At 32.7% G+C, this 22,056-nt stretch overlaps 1 protein-coding gene across 1 annotated transcript in view; it reads right to left on the bottom strand.

Annotated features, from left to right (window-relative positions):
• Window positions 1-21,426, bottom strand: part of LOC123315465 — a 117,205-nt gene extending 95,779 nt beyond the window's left edge. Inside the window, exons 1-2 of the mRNA XM_044901157.1 lie at window positions 21,150-21,426; window positions 2,421-4,227 (exon numbers count right to left, since the gene is read on the bottom strand). Coding sequence (XP_044757092.1) covers window positions 2,421-4,221 — 1,801 coding nt within the window. The 5' untranslated portion in view covers window positions 4,222-4,227; window positions 21,150-21,426. The remainder of the gene's footprint in view (window positions 1-2,420; window positions 4,228-21,149) is intronic.
• Window positions 21,427-22,056: the final 630 nt, after the last annotated feature.

The following is a 22,056-nucleotide window of genomic DNA, read 5'->3' as shown; positions in this document are numbered from 1 at the left end:
CTTATGCTATAACGAAACTCAATAAAACACTTCTGTCCGCTGGATTAATTCAGCTTAAGTTCAAGTCTATTATTATATTGTCAAAGTAAATGTAAATCACGCATTTTCTCGGTCAGAAATCTTTTTTGAATAACGCAGAGTGAAGTGAAAAATGAAAAGCTATCATCGTGGAAAGAAACTTGGAAATTATAAACAAATATGCAATATTTTTTCCTTTTCATAGACAATTTTAAGATTGTTTTCGTTCGGAACTCAATATATCTCTGATATGTTTTCAATCTTCCTGAAACTACCGGAGAAAAAAATTGGTAATCCCACCAAAATATCAAATTAAATTCTACAGTTCTACAGGTTCAATTTTGTTTTCGTCCATGATTGCATTTAATAAAACTTTAAGGAATTTAGACAATGCTTTATTTTCTCAAACAATGTTTCCCATGGTGACCGCCAGCACCAACGTTTGTTTCTTGGAGTGAAAAAGCAAATATTATCTAGTGACACTTCCACTTACGTTTGATTCGAATCAAAGGAAGGAATTATTAGTTATCTGATGCGAAGCTTCCTTCTGTCTACTGATATATTTCAACATTAAGAAGCTCGCAGACAAGCACATATTTACTTCCCCTTCATTTCCTTCCTCAAACGAGTCACGAATACTCTGATAGATGACTATCTGTGCGTTTGTCCAATTAAGTAGATAATCTACATTTTTTATGGAAGCGATTCTTCTCACGATGATCCGAAAAAAGAAATGAAACCGAGACTTTCCACCGAAAAGAATGGAATAATTGGTGGTTTGACGATCATCTACTCCCCTTCTTTAAGGGTTGTTTGCGAGATAGCGTTTGCCTGCTGATATCCAGGGACGGATATCAGAAAGGAATCGTGAAAAATTACAATAGAATATTCAAGGAGAATTTTATAAAGCTAAATTGCCATTTTCTATACTCCATTCAAATTTATTTTAGCAGTCGGATGGCCATGAAATAATTTTCTCAAGTTTTTGTAACTAGAACGGATTAAGGTTGGCACTCATGAAATGTCGTTAATGGGTTTCAGGAAGTGCTATTTAGAATTCAGGTCCTCTCATTCAAATAGTTATACCCTGATATTCTAAAATCCACAATACGTCAGACGGTAGCGAACATATTCAATGTAAGAGAATTTATATATAATGTTTCATCTTAATCTAAAAATGACTTATATTTCAGCTGAATGTTTCAACAATCAGAAAGATTGTGAATGAAGAGGATGACGAAGAATTCTCTTCTATTGGGAGACCCAAAAAAGTGGTGGCATTTGAGAATTTTATGTTTGGGTGAATTAATGCGAAAAGTTACTACAGTAATGTCATCGTAGAATAAGTTTCCGAAAATTGATTTTTCTATTTTTCATTTGACTTGTCCCATACATTGTAAATGTCTTAAGGTACCAATAAATACCTTATTATATCAATGTATTGAGATGAACAGCCACATATAAGCGCCAGTTGTCCTGTAAATTGTTCATTCATGTAAAATTTTCGTTCAAAGGTGAAGTGCAGCTTGACTTGAAACTTTCTTTAATTCCTTTTACTTATATTGATGCAAGATGATTTTTTTTGAAGAATTTCACATTCTTGTAATTATCTGTTTATTCCTTCGAGAGATACCCATTCCCAACCACTGCATCATATGCATTTCATCTTCGGGTTAATATTTTTGAAATCTACAACTAATGTAACGTATTCAAACTTTAGCCAAAGAAGATAACGAACATTAATTCTCCTCAAGCTAGTGCATATTATGATATTATACTGATCTCTTGTATTTTACATGCAAATAACTGGATTTGGTATGCCTTCAATCAGTTTGTATAAACTTCAATTATGTTCGTCACATATTTTCCGAAGAGATTCGACATTGTGATAAAATACGTAATAACAGAAACTTTAACGTCGAACGGGCAACATAGCGTTGATTTAAAACCCAAAAATGTTTTGACAACCGTCATAACCCCACATTTTCGTACTATACAGAGTGAAATGTGTCAAATTTCCATGGCCAACCGAGTGCTAAAATAAAAGTTAATGGAGTATATATAAGTTGGTCATTTAACTATCAGTGGAGTTGGGACGTAATTAGGGGTCGTAATTCTTTAATTACTGTACAAAGATATAGAAATTCGAGATATTTTATGTTTACCGAACGCAGATGTATACAAAACTACGTCAGTCGTCGTTTGACAAAACTGAGATTAGGACTGATCACCCAAAGGGGTGGGTAGTACTCATCGATGGGAGGAGTACTATTTTGGCCTCGTTTTCATGAAATTCATTTTATTATGGTTCTTCAAGGCACATATCAGCATATCAGCTCGGAAAGTTGGATCTCCTGGCCTACTAGTCTAAATATAAATCAACAAAAAGGGGCAAAACTCACCATTTACAATCAACTCGTCTCCGACTGGTGTTATCCTTAGCTCTATTTGTCCAGCTGGATGGTTGGATCGATTTTCTGAAGCCATATCGTTACTAACATCACCGTCCAAACTCTTTAAAGAATCGAACAGAAGACATTTCCGAAGTCTTCCTCTACTAGTCACGGGTGTATTCATCGCACGATTTTCTTCTTCTGAAGAGTGAATATGTAGTTCCGTAATTTTGGCAACATCAGAGTCTGAGACAATGGACGATTCGAAAGAATTATCATAGAGGACAGGATTCGTTCCTCGTGACCATTGCGTTTGGCTCGTTGAAGGAGAATTTGTATTTTTTTCGATAGCGTTGTCGAAGTTGAGACATTTTTCATTCACGGTTTTCCTCCTTCTCACGCATTTTTGTCTCTTCAAAGCGAAATTATTGTCTCCATAGTCTCTGGTTAAACTTAAACGTTTCGTTTCCATTTCAGAATACTGATCGAAATTGGATGCTGGTCGTTTCCTTACAATTGTCCTATCCACACATCTCTCATTGAAAGTTTCATCTAAATTAATGATTGTTTTACAAGCTAATTCACTTATATTCATGTCATTGTTATTGCTACATTTACACTTGAAAGTATCTTCGAACTGATGACACGCTTCTGATGTTGCAGTACTCTTGAAGCCCGAATCGAAGGATGTATTGTTTTTTTCGAATTCTGTGTTGAGCATATTTTCTTCATGGGTCTCATTCAGTTCGTTTTCCTCCCTAGGAATTATATTGTCACTATTTTTATTGAACATATCACTGTAATTATCCCCAGTTTCGTCCAGTATAGCATCAACTATCTGACTCAAGGAAAGATCGTTTATGAAAGATGAATCATTGATACCTTTTCTAGACTGCTTCTCGTTTTTCTTATTACTAAAACCTAAATCTATGAATTTTTTGACTAGAGGTGAAATCTTCGCTTTTTTATTACATTTGGAGTTGTAAAAGGTAGATCCAATTTCTTCAGGGGAAGTTAGGAACGAAATTTGTTGCAGGAAATCATTGACGTGATCTACTCTTGGCCTTTTGAAGGGGGGATAATCTTTTGTGGCTGTTTCAAGTACACCCTTAAGTGGCGTTGATCTTGAAGGACTCCCTTTGTTCAAAGTGAGCAGGCAATGAGTGGTCTTCATGGAACTTGGGGAATAATCGATGGTAAACGTTGGTAAAGTTGGGGCGTATATATCTACAATCCTTTTCCTTGATGACTCTTTTGGAGTTACATTTTTGGTATCTTGATCACAATCACAGCTAGGTAAATCTGGCATGACGCCGATATGGGAGTCTACGCCTTCGAAATGTTTGAAAAACTCGGAACTTTGGTTGGCACGTTTTTTCACTTGAAAGTCTCTAAACGGGGTGAGAAAACTTCTCCTCTTCTTGAGTTTTTTCTGTGTGGTAGGGGGGGTAGCTGGAGATGTGTCCTCTTGGAAATTTCCTAAGCTCTTTCTAGATTCCAATCGTACTGCAGGATGCCTTGTTTCGAATCTTTGCTTGGGGGAGAGATTACTCACATCCCTGAAGACCTCGATGAGGTTGAGGTCATCAAGAGATTTGATTGGCGTGGAGGTGAACTGATTTTCTTTATTATCCTCATATTCTAATACTTTTTTGCTGGGTAAACTGTGGCGTTTTCTTTTCGCGCTGGAGTTTCTACGTTTTCGTTGGATGCGAGGAGTTACACCATCATTGGCTTCCGAATTTGAAGGTTTGGGGCATTCCATTGGATGATCCTGGTTGCGTCGGGATGTTACTGACCACTTCAACATTTTCACCTGAAAGGATAAAAAAATGCAGAACATATTTCAAATAATACTGACAAAATCATATAATTTTGTTGAATAAACCATTAAAAATTATTTCGAGTGAAGACAATGAAGTAAAATATGAGTAAGAATAAGATTATTGTAGGATAATGAGCACCACGAGGAAAAAAATTATCGTTAAGTTGAACCACCTTCAAAGCAGTTAGTCATCAAGTTAAAACTAAAAAAATGGATTAGCATCATCGGAAAAGAATCTTGGATGTTGGATAATGACTCAGTGGATGTGTTCTTCTGTGAAACATGAACTGAATATGAAAAACCAATATAATAAACTATCATATGGAAAAATACAATATTAGATGTTTCATTGAATTTTATATAGCAGAATTTTTTCCAGTATTCCGTAATTCTATTAATTCAATGCTACTTTAATCAAACACCAGAAAAATAATTAAAAATCCTATCAAAAAGTTTCACCCAAACGACTATAAAAGTAACCGTCCTTAACGGGAATTCAGTAAAAACGATTTCGGATGTCAAGAACAAAGCTCTATCAAATTGAGTCAATAAATCTTCAACCTGTTACCGTTGCCTAACCGAAGACCATACAATAACAAAATAAAATTCTTTTGTGATCAAATAATATTCAGAAAAAGCAGGTGCTAAATGCGTACACATCTAATCACCTGCTAATTTCAGTCGGATATAATAATAGTGTCAGCCGGGACACTTTGGTTGAAAGGTCCAAATGGGGTAATTGTTCCGAGGGGGTGGAAAAGCCGCATACGGCATGCGATAATTTATTTATGTTAGCGTTTACAATTTGGTTGAAATGAGGGTCCAGGGATGTGAGCAAGGGCGTACAAGGGTTATTTCGAGAAATTGATAGCTGGATTATGCAGTAAATTCACGAAATGAGTTTTGGGGCACTGGGACATTATTATCACGAGGTTAAATCCTTTTATTTATATGTATAATTAATTCTTATGTATTATTATATTTTGAAAATTTCATTTTGTACATTTCGGTGTATAGGTATATTAAAGCCATTTCCATTTACAAAAATTTTTTGAAGCACTAGTAGAAGGCAAAGGCTTCATAGTATGTTGTCCGCATTGAATTCTGAAATATTTCGAATTTAAAGCTCCATAATTCACTCAAATAGGGTTGCAACTTTTTTCCTTCATCGAAATTTTTCCTCGATTTTTACGTTTGTCTTCGAAAATATACAATTCCCGGAAAATATTTTTCCTGAGATATTCGAATATCAAAACTATTTTTTGAAGACATTTTATAGTGCAAAGGAAATAGAATTCGAGATCAAAAATTTAAAAAAATATCGGGGTGGTCTCTGTTTTCTGTCCGGTTTGTGGTGATGATGTATTATTAATTATACATGGTCCCTATAAATGATAGTAATATCGCAATGTGCTTCCAATTTTTATTTATTTTCAATTTTTAATGATATTTCGTAAACTATATGTTTTGAAGAACCTTGATAAATATTAGAATCGTCAAAATGAGAATATTCCAACGGTCACTGCAATGCAATAATCATTTATAAAGGGCCTGTATAATGATTTCCACTGATCATTTCATTCTCGGAAATAGAGAGGATAATATGTGTTCAGAAGAGCTTCAATAAAAAAATGTATGTATATATGAAGAAGTTGATATATCATTTTTTCAAGAACAATATACAAAAATAAGAAATAAACCTTTAAATGATGTCAGATAATTTTATAATTTATTGCCGAGTGCTGAATATAACTATCTCATCAAAATATGAGAGTTGTACATAATTAATTCAATTAATAATTGAAACAAACAGGAAGTTCATCTAACTATAGTTTGATGATTGAAAATAAGTGAAAATTAGAGAATTCTGAGACTACGGTGGGCCTGAATTTTTTTGTGGTTTGAAAGATAGGAAAAAATTGCCTGTTGATTTTTGATAGATGGGTAACAGATGATTGTTGATGAATACGGTGTCAAAAGTTTTGGTGTGGAACTAAAGAGTGAAGAAGATTTAAAAAAGAACAAAATAAAAAAATAAAAAATTCAACTTAGTTGTAATATAAAAATGTCAGATAATTTTATAATTTATTCCTGAGTGCTGAATATAACTATTTCATCAGACTATAATATATAATTAATTAAATTAATAATTGAAATACATTTTACTATAGTTTGATGATTGAATATTGAATTGATTGAAAATTAGTAAAAGGCAGGGTAAATACGAGAGTAAATACCTAGTAGGGATGAATTTTGTTGTGCTTTGAAAGATAGGATGATCTGTTCATTTTTAATAGATGCAGATGTGTAAAAGATAGTTGATGAATACAGTATGGAAAATTTTCGTGTAGAATCAAAAAGTGAAAAAGATTTAAAAAATTTAAATTAACTTTTGCATGATGATTAGCTCACTATGCTTTAAACTTTTTTAGTACACTTTAACACTTTTATTACAAGGACAATTTAATTGTTGAAATATATTCAGTTGATTCATATTCGGAAACGGTAATATCAAGTATCATTAATTTGTTTCCTCCATTAGGAAGCCCTTTATGCGTTCAAGAGGAAATTGATTTTTCATTGATTTCTGGTATGTACCTACTTAAATGATTTCATTGATTAATTTTATTACTTAAAATTTTTATTATATTCTCTACCCCCTAGCAACCTAGAATTAGGAGAGGCAGATTCATAGAAAATTTATATGTGCGCACTAGTGTATGTCAATTTTTCCTCAACTCTCAACTACAACTTGAAGATTTTATGTGAACTATGAGAACGATTTCATATATCAATCATCGAATCCTTTCTGTTAAAAGAATACGCAGTGACCATTCACTAGTAAAAACATTTTGGAAATTTTTAGTGAAATAAAATGTGAAAATCATTTACAAGATGAGGTTGAATATACATTATTCTCTAGATTATGGACACAATTGTCATTAATGCATATCATCAACCAATTAATGGTTACAAAATCAATTCTTACCAATGTTTTGATAATCATGGACCAGTGCTTTGGTCCGCCACTGCATCAACCCCTAATAGTTCAGAATGTAGAAGCCGAATATGGCATAATAATGCAATAAAATTTTTAAATCGGAAGTACGCAGCAGGTGCTCAATGGTTATAAGTCAGCTGCATAATGGATTTTCTAATAGTGAATAATAGGTGGTAACGCTTCGTGCCACGCTTATTAAATTCTACGTCTGTTGCGGTTTAACATTGTCATTGTCATTGTGTTCTATTTGATTTCTATGAGATTTGGTTATAATAGCCTGATCGTGAAATGTAGAAAATACAAATTATTTTTGTTGACAACTAAGATCCCAAAATAACGTAGGTACTTAAAAATCTTTTTTCCGCCGAATACTGTATAGAAGATAGATTGATAAAATTTACCAAAAAAATCAGGTAATATCTGACAAACTCATCGTTGCTTGTAGCTCGAATTTTCTATTACCTTGAATACTACTATTAAAGATTAAAATTAAAAAAAGTATAAAAGTTATAAGTAAGGCTGCAATCGAGACTCAAAATAGGTATATATGCACTGAATATTAACCGATATTACCCAACAGAATATCTTCTATTGAATTACTCCAAAATGGTCAAATATTCAGTTATCAACTTACTTTCGAGAGATTGGGTTGGTTGGGTGATTGGAATGTTTGGTGTTATGGTCATAATTAAGAAACTGGAAGATGTAGGTAGAATTTTGTGTTCGGAGAAGATTCATCACATTTGTGAAAAATTATATCCTAATCGTTCCATTCGTTAAAATTTGTGAGATGTAGATAACTCAAAATTAAAATTGTTTTATGGATTTTCAGTGGGTGTATCCTTTCAACCGAACCGGAACACTCGCCGGAACATGAAAAAATTTTTTTTCACCGTTATACTTTGATCGAAATATATAAATTTTGTTTATCGAGAAGTACTCAAAGTTGAGAAAATTTTAGAAGGGTAAGGTTGGGAAACTTGACACCTGAGGATTGAATAAACGATATTGCAAATCGGTCTTCTAAATTGTTTCGAAATGAATTCAAAAGACTCATATTATGATGTCCATATACAGCTTTTTTACACGATGCGATTTTGTATAACTGAGTATACCGATGTAGCAAGAATTCAGAAACAGAACGATATTCATGTTTTTCTTATAAACACTACGCGATGGACTATAATACATGTATACATGTATAATGTACATATTCACTTTCATGTTTGTAGCCATAACCTTTTTCACCATGGCTAATTGAAAATATTTCATAATTCCACAAATACGATTTAATTCATGAATTGAAAATTTTAAAATACAAGTTGCCTTCCTCTATTCAATAGAAAATAAACTCAGTATATCCTGGATATCGCATTATGGGTTGCTGTCTGGTCTCGAGAATATTTTCTTTTTATCTAATTAAAGACAACAGTCATTTGCATAACACCTGTCGGCATGAATAATAAAAAATACACGTCTACCAAGAACTAGTCTGAATATTACTTCTATTTTTATTCAGTTCAGGTCTTCACCTTATTGGTTGATGAACTAAGGTGTTATTAACTCAATTAAAAAATTCATTAAATGTGTTTTTTCAAGTTCATAAGCTTTGCAGAAAAACAAGTGGTATGAACGAATTTCCCAATTACCAAATCATGTGATTTGGGAATATTTCAACTTTTAGTACTGAATTTATAGCATAGTGGTAAGCGGCTCTTTGGTAGGGCTGAAAAGTGCCAAATACTAGAACAATAATGACCATAATAAAAACTGAAATTTCATTCCTCTCTTCCTTTGTCGAGAACATCAACTTCAAGATATCTGCATAGGAATGTCATTTCGATTCAAGATCTGAATTACTGTTAGATATTCGTCCCTTCCTATTGAACACGTATTGAGGGATAAAGGTTCCTTCGAGTAATTATGCAAATAAAGCTATAAAGAAGGTTATCCAGGCATGTGGGAGACGCTTCAAGCTAGCACGTGCTCCTTATGTCGTCGACAACAACCCAGCATGCTAACAGTTTTCATTTCCGATAAAAGACGTTGGTCGCAACACAAATCATGCTGCATAATGCTGATTTGCCGAAATACGAAATTATATATTTCAAATAAATTACACACGGCAGATTTAATAGCAGCTTTCATAAAATAAAGCCGTACAATGCCAATAATTACACACCAGTATAGTACACATGCTATTTCATCTTTTATTCGATAAGCATATTCAATCCTTTCGAAAAGAGAAGGATAAATGGTATAAAACAATCATTCCTTCTGATCATTCTCGTCCAGACATGACCCTAAATTAGAAGTTTGCGAAATATTCACCTGAAAGAAATGAGTCCAGATTTTTAGGTGTAGAATGTATACTTTCCACGATAAGTATATTATATGCTAATAAAGTACCTTAGTAACAGCCTGATAATTGGTTTTCGAAGTTGCGGATAATATTTGCAACATATTTATATATTTCTTATAAAAAATTAACTTAATATCTTTTGCAATTAAAAATTGTGCCTAATTTAATTAGACTGTAAGAAAGTTCACAACATTTGCAATATTCAGTTTCAAATAACTACTTTGAGGGGAAAAAAAGTTATGCGATCTCACTATTATATTCTTAATTTATTCATTCCAAAACAACATCTATATATACCCACCAATTAAACATTGAACGAATGTATATATGAATAATTACCATATCCATATGTCACAATTGAATTACAGAATATGACGGTTAAGTGAAATTTACCAAGACAGATATGAAATAAGAAATGTATAATATCAAAGAAACGTTGGGAGTTCAAGGACAATGTGTTAATTTTATGTTATCTACGTTCAAGATCGGGTCATTATGTGACGTTCAGTTAGGGGATGTCGATTCTAATATGTTTTTTCTTATTCGATTCTAAGCAGAGATAAAAACGGATAAATTCTTGTGCTATTGACACCTGTGAAATGAATAATGGATATTCTATTCGATAGCTGTCTTCTGAATTGTTTATTCAGATCATTATTAAATTAAGTATTCAGGCAATTTTGTAGACTGATGCTCATGAGTCATGAAGGACTGAAGCAGTTGAAAGAGGAAAAAAAGTTTGCTTATACTTATATCAAAATTCAGAAAGAGAAGGATACTATACACAAGTTTTTCTTATAAACACTTGGTGATGCAAATGAAAAGAATAATAAAAATTTCACAGCGGATATTGTGGATAGAACCGAATATTCTTGATTAGCCGGATACTTCCATCGATATAACCCATCTCGGAAGTTCTATCCAAAGAAATTCAGGTGTACAAATACTCAAACTGTGGGAAAAAACGGAATTTTAATTAAATGATCTGCCCAATTAATGAACTCAACCTTGGGGTAGTAATAATACTTCCGGTGCATCAGGAAATATGGTTAATCAAATTGGAATTTTATTCTTACCGTTTCGAATAAAAGTATTAAAATTTCATAATTGGTTTCCTTATTCACAGTATGATTCTTGAATGTAATTAAGAGTATACCAATTTGTTCAGTAATTATTCTTATTCGCAACAATTTGCTGAACAAGCATTCATGGATGAGGAACTCGAAAAAAAGATTGAAATTTAAATTTTTCGTGAATATTTGGTATCTGAGTGGAATACTTCAACGAATATTAAGAGATCTTAGTGAAAAGGATCTGATTGAGTATGAGAATACAGGTGAGATCCAAATATACAGGAGCTATATACTACCTTGTAATCCATCTTTTTCCTATCATAATCATCATGAAATTAACAGAAATCTTACATCTACATCTATCTACATCCCCCGAAAGAATGAAGAATTTCCAAATTTTTTTCGACAAAAAAAGTTCACTTCGTGCTTGAGGTTATTTGAAACGAAGAAAATAAAAAAAACGAAATACTTTATTTGAGTAGTGAAACTCTTTCTTCTTACTTGAATTTTATTTGCATATGCATCAAATAATATATGTAAATGAATATTATTATCTTAGGAGATTGAGATTTTATGAATAATAGATTTAATTATGTAGAGTTCCCAATAAAAATAATTGCTGCTACACCACAAATAATAAGAATGATTACAACGTAACTAATCGGAAACAACAAATCATAAAATATATATTTATATCACAGTAAAACATATTTCCATTTGTTTTTTTATAGAGATCATGTTAAAAACGACACATGCTCGGATACATGTAAAATAAATTCCCATGGAAAATTAACCTTATTTTTCCTTACCTCTACGGTGGTACCGTCTACAACATTTCTCAGATGAATGTGAACAATCTAACTTGATTGACATTCTCCACATCTCAAAAGAAGAAATTTCCATATCATCTCTAGATTCCGGAGGGTCTTTTTGTCTTCTTGAAAATTTCATTAATAAAATTAACCCCCTCATTATTCATTCTGCAGAATAATTTTTCCACGAGTATCTCACATCATGACCTGATCTCATAACGGAAACCCGAGCGAAGGTTCGAGGTAGTCATAATGCACTTTTTGTTACTGTTGAATTTATTTTTTTAACACGATGCAGCCTCCGATTTGAGGGCAACTCCAACTCCTCTTTCAACTTCCGCAAGAAGGGGGGGCAGACTGTCAGGGTCTCATCCAGGTGATGTTCTCAAAGGTGAACCGTCTCAAAGGCCCAAGTCAAGACCCTGCCTAACCTTTACTTCTTACCCCTCCGGTACGAACACAATGCATGATCTAATTTTAAATAATACAATGTAAGGTATGTTGGAAAGGTTTGCGTACGGATCCAATCATTTTCTCACGAAATTCAGTTATGTTATACAATATGATCGATTTCTCATTGTTGCCTTGCAGCTGGTCATTGATTTTCGAATGTTGTACTTTCTTTTCGTCTTTTCTATTTGAAACTGATACGCGACATTTGATGCTATCGAAATACATCCTACGTTTGTGGATAATGCCAACCATCTCTCTCGATTTGGCAACAAGATTTCATTTCGAGCTAGGCCGATCTTGCTTTTTATTAAACTTGAGTTTTACTCAGTTTCATACAGAAATACTCTCAGGGTGCATTTCACAGGACTAAATATGATATTATTGTAGGAATCATATTGATTCATTTTCAATAGATTTAAAAGGCTTAAGAGCTCATTTTTCCATGGAATATTATCAAGAACAGAATATTGTTTAACGAAAATCAAAATAGTGACTGAGATTCATTGCATAACTATTAGATTGTTCATAAAGGACGTAATTCGTAATTCGAACGCAACTTCCACGTAAAACGTAAACTTGAAGTATTGGTTTTAGATGAAAGTGTTCACAAGGTGGAATATAATTTTTACATTTACCTGCACCGTAACACAAACGTTAAGTTCAAAAACTTTTGATATATTTTCATTTCTAACTATACTTTTTATACGACAAGTTTTGAATTAAAGATATTTTAATCTATCTGAATACCAATTTTGATTAAATTATATTTCTATAAGGAACTTAACCAATTTATATTTGAAGTTTGAATACAAACCTTGTCGTTTTTTCAATGATATTGCATGCAATTAACATGCTCTTCCCTTGCATGCGCCTTTTTGTTAAAACCCAGGAAACACACCTTGGTTTAGTATACGTCTAATATTCATCCTGATGGTATATTTTTCGTTTTGGTCTATCACAGTACGAGTATTTTACGTCTATATTATACCATTTTTCTGTAGTAGGTTTATAAAACGTCTTTTAGCGTTAGCTATATATACCACAATATATGTTTTTTGCTTATCAATAGTTTTTTCAAGAACTGAAGATTATTTTTTGTTTATATACTTCAATTATTTTAAACTCTTCGTCATATTCATCAGTTATTAACGAAGTCTACAAGATCTCCGAATTATACGTCGAATATATTGTACTTTTCGACGTACTTCCTACACCTATATTAAACGAATATGTGATAGGTTTTTGAAATGTCTATAAGTGGAAGTCATATATACATAATGAGATCTATTTTGTCTCCCAGTTGTGTTTTTACGATTAGAACAATATGCATCTTACAATATATATCGCTTATTTCCCAGCTTTAATAATTTTCCATAATTTATAAACTAGGTCTATAAAGTTCCACAAATTATACGACTATAAGTCGTACATATTTCAACCTACCTTCCTACTTCATGAACTTAGGTACATATATTAAATGGATATATGGTAGGTTTTCAATCTGTCTATTAGCGAATTTTTTTAACACTCATCATTGAGGTCTACACTGGACAAATATATGAAAGGTTTCAAATATGACTATTATTATAAGCCACATGTAGATACCTACTACATTACTTCTAGTTATCAGGGAGAAAAAAAATACTGGTCCTTTATTCATTATTGTCATATCTATGTTTCTGAGTTTTATACACCTAGTACATATAGTTCCAAACATTCAAGTTTTTTGAAGTTGAAAAAGCGATTCAGCTTATATAAGTGCTTTAATTGTTTGAACTGATTTCACCAGGTAGCTAATTAATCGGCTCACATCGAACGTAATCTTTTTCCATAAAAATCACCATTTAAATGATAGCTGTATATAAATGGTTGAGCCGTGGCAGGAATAATTTATATGTATAACATTCATACTAGATATTCTTGAATAGAGGGTACAATCATAGGTGCAATAAATGAAAAAAAAATATATACATTGAACGGAAAAAATGCGTATTTGCATATTTTTCTATAGTTTCCTCGCCAAATGGAGTTTGATTCATTCGGATTGATGGTCGTCAACCAATTAAAAGCAAAAATATTACACATATAATATCTCTGATTAAAAGTCCCCCAATTCGACAATTCACAGCGTTGTCACATGAAATGAAATAATGTCCTGTCCATACACTGATTGCTTCAACCATCAAAGATTCTGCTGTCTATACTTGTGATCTGGAAAACTGAATGAGCCCTCTTCAATTAGTATTCACTTGATATAATTGTAGTCTACTAGTTCTAATTCAAACAAGCCTAGCAGATTTATGAGAATGTTCAAGATCTACTACATTTTTAATAGCCTGGCAACGTTGGTGCCATGTTTACGTAGGCAGCGGATTGAGGATCTACGCAGGCCCGACCGGCCAATAGGCAATTAGTTATCGTTACAATACACGCATGTGGCAGTCACGGCCGTGTTTCTATGCTATGCGGCATGCGCTGTTCGTAGTTCGTTCTCCTTGTCGTCCATCTTGAAATAGTTTCGTAAGCTGTGTGTGTTTACTGTGTTTATTTTGTCTGGAGGAAATTAATTGTACTTTGTCATGAGTGATTGAAATGGATTCTGATTCAACATAGTGATGGACATGTTTAAACATCTGCTAAAAAACAAAATGATATAACCGATTTTGAAGAAAGCTCTCCACTTTCAAGTCTACTAATATGATGAAAAAGATATTTGGTATGTTTTGTTCGACATATTTTTTTCTCCTAAAACTAACTGAAATAACATTTTACAGAGGTCGTAGTGCTGATGTGGGTACATCTGATTGAAGCAATCTAAAAATATAGGAATAGACCATTATATTTATTTGAAGAGGTGTGCTCAATGTATATACCTAAATTTTGAAAACTACTATTTTATTATTTTCTGAATAAATTGGTTTGAGACCTAAATAGTTTAAAATTTAGTTTTCCTAAAATCCGATTGACACTACGTTATGTCTTATTCGAAACTATGAAAAGGACAAGTATGAAAGAGGGTAAGATTGTTATAATAAATGTTGAAGATTGACTATATTCAGAACAGTAATATCTAACAACAAATAAGCCTAATGTTCATTCATACGATATTCGACAGTATGAACGATGATCCCAAAGTGCATTTATTGTTCTTTTAATTTATTATATTCGAAATCATCGATCAACACATATTAATGCAATTTCGGATCATCGTATCGTCGGATATCGTATACATGAACAGTAGGTCTAACGTTGTTCACAGCCGTCTATTACTGATACCTAATTGTAGTACAAAATACGATTATTAAACGTCTATTTTTGGTACATTGAAGTCGTTGAAATATAGTCTATAATATATGAGTTGTGAACGTTTATAGACGACTGGTTTTCGACGTAATTTCTGAATTACTTAAGTAGTCTAAAAGACGTATATGAAATACGAGTATCAGACGTATATAAAATACGAATAGGAGACGTATATCCAGGATTGATTTTATACGTCTACCACGCGGACATTTGTCCTTCTTATTTTGGTCTAATGAAACCGTATTTATACGTCGGAATAAGTTGACTTATATATGTTTAATAAACGAAAGGTGGTTTCCTGGGAAGGTATAATAGGAGCAATATCGTAAGTCAATCTCAAATATTCGAATAAAAAATTGATTGATTCTTTGAATCATGATTTTTTTTTCCAATTTTGACATATAAAGTGACACTTTTAAAATCTAATTGATATTTTGAAACCTTTTACTTTTCACAACTGATGATGAAAAGATACTTCCATATTTAAAAAGAATCTGCTAGGAACGCTTGTATAAACGCTTTTTGTACGTTTAATTTGAATTCATAGCCACATCATATTCAAAATTAGGAAAAATATTGTGTGAAACACATTTTGATCATCATAAATTTTGACTTCGACCACTATTGTCAAAACGGAAGGATGCTTTCACATATTTGCATATTGTTTTATCTGAAGGAAACTTTTTTCCTACGGTCCTAGAACCAGTAACAGCGACAGAAGAGTCCAAAAGTTTGGACGAATTACTACTACCTATCGAATTATATTTATTATTATTACCAACAGTGTGTTTCACTAGATTTTGTGACTTATTTATTGGGTGAGATTAAAAAGTGAAGCACCAGTATGATAGTTTTTTTTTTCACATGCTTTCCAACTCGCTTTCCAAACATGGTCTCGACCTCGAATATATCTAACATAGACAAGGAAAGTTATGACGGAAAACCAGTTATTCGAGAAGAAATCATTTTTTAGAATTCGACTGGTTTTCAACATTGAATTGTAAAGGGACAATTTCTGACCATTTGTGTTTCATTTGAACTTCCTATCCTTTCGAAATCAGGAAAAATCGAATATGAAAAAAAGTTTCAAGAATATTGTGCAAAAATTTTTTTAACTTTTTCGTAAGAACCGTTAAAGTTGAAATGAAACAAAAATGGCCATTTGAACTGAAAACCAGTTAACCAGTCGAATTCTGAAAATTTACCTTTTTTGAAAAACGGTTTTTCCGCTATAACTTCTCGCAATTTCGATTTTCAAAGTAATCTTTGATGAAATATGTAGTTTATCAATTATGTATATTTATTTCGAACTGTTAGATGGGATGCAAATTTCAAAACTCTATAAATTCATTTTCCACCAATAAAGACTAGTCTAATTCTATCAGTGAAAAGTTTTATTGAGGATCTACTTAGAAAATATAGGTAATAAAAAATTATATTGTCGGTTATAAACTCTTAACGATTTGTGTGAGCTTTCAAGGAAAACTCTACATGGAATATGTATAGGTAGGTATGCATTTATAGACGATAACGATTTTCAACGTATTCCAGGTTCAAAACCCGTTAAAGAAAAAGGCAAAGGTGTATTGTCCCGTTCTGGGACACTCAGATCTAGTTATGATAGAGAAACGATTTCAACGTCACTAGGAAATATTAGAGAATCATTCTACCCCTCGATCCCTAGTAAAAAAAATTGTAACGTTCTTAATAGACGAATCCAGTTTGGTTGGTGAATGACTAAGAATGATTTTATGGGAGGGCTAGCTTTAGTACGACGAATTTATGTCTTTTTGACTAGGTGAGGGTAAGAAGTTACTGTAGGAGAATTTTTATGTTACCACCAGTAAATTATGGGGATTTTATTTTATATATAGATGAATTGTCAAATTGGAACAGGTATGTTTTTTGTAGAAAAGAACTGGGAGAAGTTTAGAAATAATAATGAAGGGTTCCTTTTCATTTCTAATTTGATCTTTTGTTGATGTATGATGCGTTGAATCAAGCAAATTATCCATTTTCTTCCAGATAATAAAATATCGATTTGAGAAAAAATAAAGATTCGGTTGAAATTGTATAAAGTTTGGAACAATGGCATTATGCAGGGTGTAAATGAAATATTGCGAAAATTTAAGGCATCATTCTTTGCCGAAAAAAGTGAGGGTTTTTCTTATAATTTTTTTTTCAGATGCCCCTGCTTAGAAAGAGCTCTCTAAAGAGGTTACTTTTGTGATCAGCCAGAGAATTGACAAAAATGAAATTGTGCAGATATTCTATGACAATACAAAAATTTTTGGCGGTGTTTCCCTAGGGGTAGAAAAAGAAATCACTTAAATTTGTTTCGTATGAAACTTCTTTGTTATTCATATTATACCATTGAAAAATTGATATTGGATAGATTGATTAATTGTGAATATAAATGATGTCCTTTTTAATTTCTTGCTGAAAGTAAGGGTTTTTAAAAAAGAAATTACCTATTTATCAACAGGTACGTAACCTTAGTCGTATACAGGCTGGATTTAACTCCAAATTCAATTGTACCTTGTACATAGTAGTATGATGCTAACATTATCGGGGAGCAACATCAAAAATTGTTTTATTTTCTCGCTTCTATCAAATGTGGGCGCTATTTCATTTTTATCAGTTTTCTGAATTCGGAGAAAAAATTTAAAATTATTTTTCAGGTGGTATCTCAAGGAGGCTATTTCTAAGCAGAGGCTATGGGGGCTTTATGAAAGTCCCTCACTAATTCTTGAAAATTAATCATCCTTTAAATTTTTTCGCAACTATTCATTTACACTCTGCAAGTATCTACATACATACAACTCGATATTTTATTGTACCTAGTTATTGTTTTCATCATTGATTAACAAATTTGTAGTGTCTATATACTAGGAGTTAATCATCTTTCGAACTAGAGCTAAAAAGCTTTTTAGTTAGCTCATGATATTTATTTGTTGTTTGTCAGTTATAGAAACATATCTCATTCTCACTGCATCATTATTCGTACCATCTAGAAATTTCTTTGAAATCATTTCAGGAATGGAATATATTTCGAAGCATAATCGACAAGATTCAATATTCCTTCGACCAATAGACCAAGGCAAAACATTTAATTAATCTTATAACCAGAAAGGAAACCATTATTCAGGTGCCTGCTTATCTTGATGCGACAGAATCATTGGATATTGTCGCATGGCCTATGATTTAAATTAAATAGGATTCAAATTCGCATTAACCATTTTTATAGCCCGACTAGCCACCAAAATCATTAGCATTTTATGTTCGCGACCAACCAAGAAGGGGGTAATGCACTGTCAAACGTGAATTACTTATGATTTCAGCCCCCAAATTAACGACGATGGCTGAACCTTAAGTGGCATAATTGGGTTTTATTTAACGTTTCTTGTACGTAATATATAAATAATTCAGTAGGTGACGGAAGCTTATCACTAAGGGGAGAATTTTTGTATGCATTATTGAATGATTCATTATATTACCTACTGGTTAAAGACTGCAAAACCCTCTGAATTCCGAATTAAAATAGATAGATACCTATCATGGGAATGCATCAGATTTTCAAGATCCAATTATTTTTTTCGTTGATTTGACGAAACAGGTTCTTTTGAAACCGTCCGGGATATAATGAAGTCATTAATTGGCTATGGATAACATTTAGGTGGAATGAATAGACCCGTTTTCAAAATTTCCAATTTCCACAGTTCATGTTTGGAATAAGGTAAACCGATTTTAAATACAATAATAAGTAGAAGTAAAACTAATTGAGGTTTTCATTTCTGTAAATTGCGCTCTTCCACATATAACCAATGATAGAGACAAAAATTTTGGAAACAAATCATTGAGAATAACCAAAACAAAAGATGAAAAGAATAGGGGATACAAAATATTTATTTTCTTTAAGTGAAGAGAGGAAAGCCCTCGGGAAAGCCTAATTCCTGTTGTGAATATGATAATATGAAAAAAAAAAGTTCTATAATGAAAGTTTTTTTGGTGATTTTTCATCACTGCTGGAATAAATCATTTTTTCTTTTTGAATAATGATATTTTTTGGTCAAATTAATCAAATCACCCTACAGATCGAATACTGCATTTATACAATAAATTCAATAGGTACTTGGTTTTTTCATCAGAAGCACTTGTAAGTAATGATTATGATACATTTTTTAACTGTGCTACTGACACTTGCAGAATGAAAAGAAATAGACTTTGATTTACTGGAATACAAAATTTGAATTTATGTTTCATTGTTCCATTTTCAACCCTTCGAATAATTTGATCAAACCCAAGAGATGAAAGAGTCTCTGTCAGATGGTGCTCGAATTTTGCACAAAACTCCATCAGTTTCCAAGAAAATTTGTGCATTCTCATCGAATTTTTGCAAACGATGCTTGAAAACCCCTCTATTTTTATCGACATAGAAAATAGCATAAATCAATAGGTGTCGGTTGACACATTTCTATTGGGCCACACAATGTACAACTTCATCAATTTACCCCTATCTCCATACAGATTCTCCGATCAATTCTGGTGTGAATCACAATACTGAAATGTAGACATCACGGCAACATCAACAATTTTCCAATTTGCATTGTAAGCACAATGACTAGTGACTTCAGGCATCATTTGTCAGATGCGCTTTTATACTATCTCAGCGGGGATCCTTCACAGCTATCATTAAATCGAATGAATACGCTAGAGAAGTGACGACAGCTCCGTTTGTTCCATCCTGTAGAAAAGAGTTGAAACTAGTTCTAAGAGGAGGAACTAGCATCTTCCGGTTTCTAGCGGACGGAAGAAGTTAGAGACTTCTAACACTGTACACCCTCAATTTTATTCATTTGAATCTGGAGCATTTCGAGATCCCTATTCTGTTTCCGGATCCATTATGAATTTTTGCCAACAAATAAAAACTCCACATGCAACATTATGCTTCCGCGACAAAAGAATATTTGTGATTCATTGCTCCAATCGAGGTTCTTTCAATTTTCTTCCGAAACGGTTTTTCATTGTTGAGGGCATATGTTCCCTGAACAGGAACGATGGATGTTTGTTTAAGTTTCAATTCCACCTTCACCGACGTGAAGGAACACACTTTCTTTCAAGTGGACATCTGCTTGGGGGTCTCGTAGATAAGATCAGTTACAGCTGATTTCAAAACATAGGGTAATAAAGAATCATTTAGATTCTAGGAGCATGTGTTTTGGAGGCGGTTCAATGAGCTGTTGCGGCCAAAGAAGTGGTTTAAGAACGAACTGTTCAAAGACCGTAAATTGTATAATATCTCAAGATTTTGCTTAGGCACTTTTTGGAATGAATGTTGTTTATCTACTTATAGGTAATTTTCATTTACCATTGAAAGTTTTGCTACGGTAATCGCATATTGCTCTAAATGTGTACCTAACTTCTTATTATAATTGTTATTCTTACGACAATATAATTTCAAAAAAATCAAATACGAAAATTAACATTTTGAGTTATCGAAAATTTCTCCATTTCGAAATAGATACTGTAGTATTGTGCATTTCTGTCAGAATCATCTATAAAATCTTTGACACTGAAAGAATATGAATATTCAATATTAAAGTTATCGTTTCATTATAATTTCATTTTGAAGAAATCTGATTCCAGAAATATGATAATCAAGATAAACTCCAGGTTGATGTATAGAATTTGACAGCTAGATAGAATGATTTCTCTTGAAACTATCCACTAAGCAGAAGATTTTGAAAAATTCTCGCGAAAGTTTAGTTTATTGATTTTAAAAAAATTGGCAAATTTTACTACCTCTACCAATAATTATCGTCTTCACCAAGTATGATTTCATACACTCAGAAATAATTGAATAGAATGATTAAAAACTCTGATACTTCACCAAAAAATCGTTCACTCACCTTCAAAATATCCTCAAATCGGCCAAAATTCACATATCAAATCACTGCAAGTAAATCACGCAACTGTTCGGCAGAAGGGTTACTAACGTCACTCGAATTCGCGCGAATTCAACAAACATAACCTCAAATTCGTATCAAACGGACGGACAGACTGATATGAAAAGGCTCGCATAAGCAGAAGTTGTCTCGAACTCGTTCCGCAAGTGTCTGGTGACTGCGACTAGGACCCTACCTGGGGAAGGTACCTCTACCTGGCCAACCTCTATGTGCATTTGTCTTTGCACCCCACGGATGCCGTCCCTACGGATGGTTGAAGGCCACATACATACCGGGCTTAACACTCCATATCGTAATCCCCTCTTTTTATCGGTCTAATCCCGTTTTTATACGATTCCTTGGCCGCAATCAAATTTAGCAGGAATTTATGAGATGCTCAAGACACGCTTCAGGACCTCCCCTGAGCTTGTTCAACAAAAATTTATATCACTGCATCTTGAAGCAATTGAATTGATTTTTAGCAATCTTGGAAGATGGATTGGATATAATTGCGATTGAGAAAGCTTGAAAAAAGTCACTATCCTAAAAAAATTCATTAAGTTTTTCAGAATCCAGCGTAAAAAGTTTCTACAGACTCTTTTTTATTAAATTTTTTTATTTATATTATACTTTCAAGCACTATTTTGTAGAAGTCTGTCCGAAGTATGAATTCAAATATATTCAGTTTTGTGAGACTATGCTTTGTCACCCTCGAACATTATTTTATGATTCCAAATAGGTACTGATAATGAATAAATAATGAAGGATTACATTTTATATTTCTATTTTTATAGAAATAGAAAAATAAGATTACATAATTCATCGAAATAGTTATTTATCTAGGACGAAAAAATATCTATTACAGGCGGGA

Source organism: Coccinella septempunctata, chromosome 6 (genome assembly GCF_907165205.1).
Source record: "Coccinella septempunctata chromosome 6, icCocSept1.1, whole genome shotgun sequence".
Classification (NCBI taxonomy): domain Eukaryota; kingdom Metazoa; phylum Arthropoda; class Insecta; order Coleoptera; family Coccinellidae; genus Coccinella; species Coccinella septempunctata.
The sequence above is the reverse complement of the archived record's forward strand: the minus strand, read 5'-3'. Positions and strand labels throughout refer to the sequence as shown.